General features: G+C 52.1%; 1 protein-coding gene across 1 annotated transcript in view; it reads right to left on the bottom strand.

Moving 5' to 3' along the window:
- Positions 1 to 984: 984 nt before the first annotated feature.
- Positions 985 to 7,193, bottom strand: part of LOC103250067 (carnitine O-palmitoyltransferase 1, liver isoform) — a 22,001-nt gene continuing 15,792 nt past the window's right edge. The window contains exons 8-11 of the mRNA XM_008048660.1: positions 5,647 to 5,799; positions 3,726 to 3,839; positions 2,839 to 2,931; positions 985 to 1,101 (exon numbers count right to left, since the gene is read on the bottom strand). Of these exons, the coding sequence (XP_008046851.1) occupies positions 1,015 to 1,101; positions 2,839 to 2,931; positions 3,726 to 3,839; positions 5,647 to 5,799 (447 nt within the window). The 3' untranslated portion in view covers positions 985 to 1,014. The remainder of the gene's footprint in view (positions 1,102 to 2,838; positions 2,932 to 3,725; positions 3,840 to 5,646; positions 5,800 to 7,193) is intronic.

A 7,193-nucleotide genomic window follows, 5' to 3' on the forward strand; every position in this document is an offset into this window, starting at 1 on the left:
AAATACAGAGGCGTGCCACCGTGACTGACTAATTTTTTAGTTTTGTGTGGAGACGGGGTCTCACTATGTTGCCCAGGCTGGTCTCGAACTCCTGGACTCAGGCGATCCTCCCGCCTCGGCCTCCCAAAGTGCTGGGATTACAAGCATGAGCCACCACACCCGGTCCCGGTATTTCCTTTGTTGCTTAATGACAACCAAGGAGGCAGTCGAAGGAGGGGAGTCCGGCATAGCTGCCCTCGCTGGTCTTCTTGGGGGGGTGTTGCGGGAGGGAACCATAGCAAACGCTCATGTAGGGTGATCCATGCTCGGTAAACTGTGAAGGGAACCATCCGCCCACGATTCCACCCAAGACTTCGCGAAACAAATCCATTCTCCCTCCCTTGCATGTAGGGCCGTCCGTTTTTAAGGCACTGGATTTTGGAGACATGATGACATACACGGTCCATAAAACGAGAACGTGGCACCCTGCTCGCTTCAAATGCGGAGACTCAAATCCAGACCACCACACCGGACGACGACAGGGTTCCCCGCGGTGACAAACACCCAAAGTGTTTTAAGTTAGTGCGTTACACGTGTGTTAGCTGGCAACTACACTTTCTTTCGACAGATCAAACGTTTCTAGCGCTCTGGTGCCGTTCAATGCCCTTAAATACCAGGCAGCGGTCGCCACGAGGAAGCAGGCCCGTTCGCGTCCAGGGTGCGTGCAGGCACGACCCTGCTCACCCCTCACTCGGTTCCACGGTGATAAACACGGGCCGATGCGAGGTCGGGAGGCGGGGACGTGATCGGACGTGCCCGGAGGGAGGACGGGCCTGGAAGTAGGAGGGTTATGTTTCACGTGGCACAGCTACTGTTCTAGAAAGACAAAAAAACACCACACTTTTTCAGGCAGGGAAACTTCTGAGCTTTTAAGAGCCATGTTGTATCCTGAGCTGCCGTGAGGACGAAGATCTATTTTTGCCATTTGGTTTGTATCGGAAGAGTTCATTTTCCTCCACGGCAGCTCTCACGGAATTAATTTTTGGAATTAGTACTGAGCCCGAACAAAGTGATGATGTCAGTCATTGCCTGTTTCAGATGCTTTCCGAAGCGGTGGGAATCCTTTAATTTAAACACAAAAGACACACAAACAATGTAAACGTGGGAATAGCCACATGTCAAGTCTCTTCATTTGCAATCTGACTCAAAGATTTTTTTATTTGTTTTTATTATTATTTTTTGAGTCGGAATCTCACTCTGTCACCCAGGCTGGAGTACTGTGGCACACTCACAGTCCTCGCAGCCTCGACCCGCTAGGCCCAGGCAATCCATCTGCCTCAGCCTTCCAAGTAGCTGGAACTACAGGTACGCGCCACCATGCCTGGCTAATTTTTTGATTTATTGTAGAGACGAGATCTTGCTAAGTTGCCCAGGTTGGTCTCGAACCCAAGGGCTCAGTCAATCCTCTCGCCTCGGCCTCCCAAAGTGCTGGGATTATAGGTGTGAACCACTGGGCCCAGCCTTTATTTATGTTTTAAGTCGGAGTCTCACTCTGTTTCCTAGGCTGGAGTGCAGTGGCACGCTAATGGCCGCCACAGCCTCGACCTCCTGGGCTCGGGCGATCCTTCTGCCTCAGCCTTCCAAGTAGCTGAAACTACAGGCACACGCCACCATGCCCAGCTAATTTTTTTGATTTATTGTAGAGATGAGGTCTCACCATGTTCCCCAGGCTGGTCTCAAATCTGCGGGCTCAGGCAATTCTCTCGCCTCAGCCTCCCAAAGTGCTGGGATTACAGGCATGAGCCACTGCGCCCAGCTTTGATTTTATTTTTCGAGTGAAGGTCTCACTCTGTTGTCCTGACGGGAGTGCAGTAGCACAATCAGGGTTCACTATAGCCTCCACCACCTACGCTCAGACGATTCTTCCTCCTCAGGCTCCCAAGTAGCTGGGACTATAAGCATGCGCCATCATACACAGCTAGTTTTTTGATTTATGGTAGAGATAAAGTCTTGCCATGTTGCCCACGCTGGTCTCGAACCCCTGAGCTCAGGTATTTCTCTTGTCTCAGCCTCCCAAAGTGCTGGGACGACAGTCTTCAGCCACCACACCCAGCCTCACAGTTTAATTCAAATTTCTTTTTGCCTAATGGCTTAATGATTGACATATATTCTGGAAAAATGCTGAGGGTAACAGAGATGACACTTTATGTGGGGATGTGGTTCTTTTTTTTTTTGGAGCAGGTTCTCATTCTGTCACCCAGGCTGGAGGACAGTGGCACGATCATGGCTCACTGCAGCCTCAGATTCCCGAGCTCAGGCACACACATGCCTCAGTCTCCTGAGCAGCTTGGACTAGAGGCACACACCACCATGCCCAGCTCACTTTTTGATCTTGCTTTTGTACACACAAGGTCTTGCAATGTTACCTCGGCTGGTCTCCCAGCAATTTGGGAGGCTGAGAGGGAGATTGCTTGAGCCCAGGAGTTCGAGACCAGCCTGGGCAACATAGCGAGACCTCGACTCTACAAAAAATGAAAATAATTAGCCAGGCATTGTAGTGTGTGCCTATGGTCCCAGTTGCTTGGGAGGCTGAAGTGAAAGGATTGCCTGAGTCCACGAGGTCAAGGCCTCAGTGAGCTATGATTGTGCCACTGCACTGCAGCCTGGGAGACAGAAAGACCTTAATGCAAAAACAAAAGAAAAGAAAACTAGGTTAAGAAGATTTTAAAATCCATTGACTTGAAGATGTCCAAACCAAGCAAAAGTTGACAAGTACATTGAAACTTTTCTGTCAAATCAAAGACGTGTTTCCTTAAGAAATATCCACCTTCAGAAAAAGGAATTTATTTTCATACTTACCGTCTCAGGGCAAGAGAACTTGGAAGAAATATGGAAATTGATGAGGTTCTCACCCACAAGAATGTATGACACACCATAGCCGTCATCAGCAACCTGGAAACAAAGTCAGTCCAAGTTTAGCATTGGGAAATGAGATGACATGGAAAAGGAACTTCCTGACATTCTTTTTTATTTTTTTTCTGAGTTGGAGTCTCACTCTGTCGCCTCTACCTGCTGGGCTTCAGCGATCCTTCCGCCTCAGCCTTCCAAGTAGCTGGAACTACAGATGCACGCTACCACGCCCAGCTAATTTTTTATTTATTGTAGAGATGAGGTTTCCCCAAGTTGCCCAGGTGGGTCTCAAACCCACGGGCTCAGGCAATCCACTTACCTCAGCCTCCCAAGGCACGGGATTACAGGCTGAGCCACCGAGCCTGACTCGTGACATTCTTTTTTAACAATTTTTTGTCACTGTCACCCAGGCTGGAGTGCAGTGGCACAATCACAGCTCACTACAGCATCCAACTCTCGTGCCCGAGTCAGCCTCCGGCCTCAGCCTCTGGAATAGCTGGGACTCCAAGGGCATACCACTACGCCCGGCTAATTTCTCAATTTTTGTGTAGAGACCTGGCCCCGCAATGTTGCCCAGGCTGGTCTCCTTGATTCCTTGACTCCCGGGTTCAAGCGATCGTCTTGCCTCGGCCTCCCAAAGTGCTGGGATGACAGGCCAGAGCCACCGCACCTGGCCCCTTTCCGACACTCTAAATACAAGCCAGCCATCGACACCCGTGGCAGTCATCATCAGGAAATCCCCCATAACGGGAGTTCTAGAGCAACGAGGGGCCCTCAGAGCCGAAACGGGTCATCACGTCCCTCTGTGCACGTGGACTGTCACCTGCCACACTCACCGGCCCGAAGCCGCCTCCACTGGACACGTACTCGGGGTTGTTCTCCAAATCAAACAGCTCCACTTGCTGCTGGGGGGTCTGGCTGGTCGACAGTCTCCAAGGCTCAGACAAAACCTGGTGAGAGAAACAAGGCACGTTCAGAGGATGCTCTTCCTGACCCTTCCTCTTCTGACCCCAAAAGCTCCCTCCCTCGAGAAGACAAGAAAAGGCTCGCTCGGTCTGTGCACTGTTTCAGACACTGGATATCTGCACCCCCGAAGGTCTCCCTGGTTCAGGGCAGCACACTGCAGGGGGCGCAGGGCAGGCGAGGCCATCTGGTCTGGCAGGGGGTCGGGGCGACACCGGCCAACGGTGTCTCGGCCACAGAAGGGGGCAGGTTTAGGAAGTCAGGTCCAGAACAGGAGACGAAGTGTCAGATTTGTGCTCACTCCCGAGAGTCAACTGCTAAGTGTTCAGGAATTTTTCAAGCTGGTTGCTAAATACAGCTATTGAGCTGGGCTCGGTGGCTCAGCCTCTAATCCCGCGCCTTGGGAGGCTGAGGTGAGTGGATGGCCTGAGCCTGCGGGTTCGAGACCGGCCTGGGCAACTTGGCGAGACCTCATCTCGACAATAAATCAAAAATGAGCCGGGCGTGGTAGCGCGCGCCTGTAGTTCCAGCTACTCGGAAGGCTGAGGTGGAAGGATCGCCGGAGCCAGGTTGAGGCTGCGGTGGCCGGGAGCAGCCACTGCACTCCAGTCTGGGCGACAGAGTGAGACGACAACTCAAAAAAATAAATAAATAAATAAAAAATAAATAAATACAGCCGTTGTTAAAAATTAAATTGTAGAGGCTGGCTGTGTGGTTCGTGCCTGTAATCCCAGCACTTTGGGAGGCCGAGGCGAGAGGGTCGCTTGAGCCCAATAGTTCAAGGTCAGCCTGGGCAACACAGTGAGACCTCATCTTTATAAAAAATCAAAATAATTAGCTGGGCATGGTGGCGTGTACCTGTATTCCCAGTTACTCAGGAGGCTGAGTCAGAAGGATCACCTGAGCCCTGGAGGTCAAAGCTGCAGTGAGCCATGATTGTACCCCTGCACTCCAGCCTGGGTGACAGAGTGAGACCTCAACTCAAAAAAAAAAAGAATTTTATAAACTTGCAACAAAATCAATTATATTAAAAACAAAGGTGGCCAAGCACAGTGGCTCATGCCTGTAATCCCAGCACTTTGGGAAGCTGAGGTGGGAGGATTCCTTGAGGCCGGGAGTTCGAAACCAGCCTGGGCAACATGGTGAGACCTTCTCTCTACAATAAATCAAAAATTTAGCTGGGCGTGGTGGCATGCGCCTGTAGGTCTAGCTACTTGGAAGGCTGATGTGGAAGGATCGCCTGAGCCCAGCAGGTCGAGGCTGTAATGGGCGTGAGTGTGTCACTGCCCTCCAGCCTGGGCGATGGAGTGAGATTCTGAATTAATAAAAGGTTTTTGAAAAAACTGTATAACTCAAATTTTCCATTTTTATGAGCTGTGCCACAGACCCATTTTTTAGTGCCTGTTCCGATTTTCAAGGCTGTACTAATATACCAGGTTTTGATCTAGCCAATAAAATCAAGTGACAAGAAGAGGGGACTTGTGCCAGGTGTGGTGGCTCACGCCTGTCATCCCAGCCCTTTGGGAGGCAGAGGCAAGAGGACTGCCTGAGCCCAGGGGTTCAAGACCCGCCTGGGCAACATGGTGAGACCTCAACTCTGCAATAAATAAAAAAATCAGCTGGGCGTGGTGGCACGTGCCTGTAGTTCCAGGTTCTTGGGAGACTTGGGAAGCTGAGGCGGAAAGATTGCCGGAGCCCAGCAGGTGGAGGCCGTGGTGGCCGTGAGCATGCCACTGCACTCCAGCCTGGGCGACAGAGTGAGACTCCGACTCGAAAAAAAAAGAGAGGACTTACTTCCTTCAGGAAAGGCGAGTCCACGGCCAGATACTTGGACACGACGTAAAGGCAGAACAGGTGTCGGTCGATCCCGGCACCAGTCATGGCCAGTCGGTACAGGAGCTGATGCTTCTCGGAGGCCGCCTTGAATAACTTGAGCCTCTGAGCCACCTGCAGGTCAAGGGCGGGAAGGACATGCGCTGCAAGTCAGATGCAAGTTGCAAAATGAAAGCCAAGGTCAACCCCCCCCATGGGCTGACAGAGGCCCCTCCCTCCTGCCCTTGACTGACTACCCGTCCCCAGGTTCCTGCCTCGGATGGGGCGTCTCTGAGGCTGCCGGGCTGCGTGTTGGGGAAGCACTTTCGGGGTCCTCTGTGCAACCCGCCTGCCCGGGTATCATGTCACCTTTTTTTTGAGTCAGGGTCTCACTGTCACCCGGGCGGCAGGGCAGTGGCACAATCACGATCTCATCGCAGCCTCGACCTCCTGGGCTCAGGTCATCCTCCTGCCTCAGCCTCCCAAGTAGCTGGGTCTACAGGTGTGCGCTACTGCACCCAGTTTATTATTTTTTTGTAGAGACGTAGTCTCTCTACTGCCCAGGATGGCCTTGAACTCCTGGGCTCAGGTGATCCTCCTGCCTCAGCCTCCCACCTCAGTCCTCAGTCTTGGGTAGCTGGGACTACAGGCACACACCACCATGCCCAGCTAATTTTTAAAAATTTTTTTAGGCCCGGTGCCATCTCTCAAGCCTGTGATCCCAGCACTTTGGGAGGCCGCGGTGAGAGGATTGCCTGAACCCAGGGGTTTGAGACCAGCCTGAGCAACTTGGTGAAACCTCATCTCTATAACATATCAAAAAAAAAAGAAAATTAGCTGGGCGTGGTAGCGTGCGCCTGTAGTTCCGGCTCCTTGGAAGGCTGAGGCGGAAGGATCACCTGAGCCCAGCAGGTCGACACTGGGGTGGCCGTGAGTGTGCCACTAAACTCCAGCCTGGGTGACAGAGTGAGACTCCAACTCAGGAAAAAAAAAAATTGTTGTAGAGACGAGGTCTCAGGCTGTCCTCAAATTCCTGGGCTCAAGCAGTCCTCCTGCCTCAGCCTACCAAAGTGTTGGGATTACAGGCGTGAGCCACCATGCCTGGTGTATGTCACCTTCTATACAGATGAGATCACTAGGCAGGAAAGCCCAAGCTGAAAATTCTCATTGTCTGGGAATGAAGTTTCACTGCCAGCTGTCATAAATAGCCCTGCAATGTGGTTGGCGAGCAACTCTGCTGCAACAGCTCTCTGGGGCCTTTAAATCTATGACCCACGACGGTCGCTCAGGCTCTTCTGGGTTCTGTTACGTAAATCTCAGGATTGGGGCAACCACCCTTGGGGGGGTCTCTCCAGGCTTTCTCCTGCCTGTACACAACCTCGTCTTTTTTTTTTTTTTTTTGACTTGGAGTCTCACTCTCTCACTCTGTCGCCCAGGCTGGAGTGCAGTGGCTGCTCCCGGCCACTGCAGCCTCGACCTGCTGGGCTCTGGTGATCCTCCCACCTCAACCTTCCAAGTAGCCGGAACCA

The sequence above is a fragment of the Carlito syrichta genome, unplaced genomic scaffold (genome assembly GCF_000164805.1).
Source record: "Carlito syrichta isolate Samal-C Ts95f unplaced genomic scaffold, Tarsius_syrichta-2.0.1 Scaffold126473, whole genome shotgun sequence".
Taxonomy (NCBI): Eukaryota; Metazoa; Chordata; class Mammalia; order Primates; family Tarsiidae; genus Carlito; species Carlito syrichta.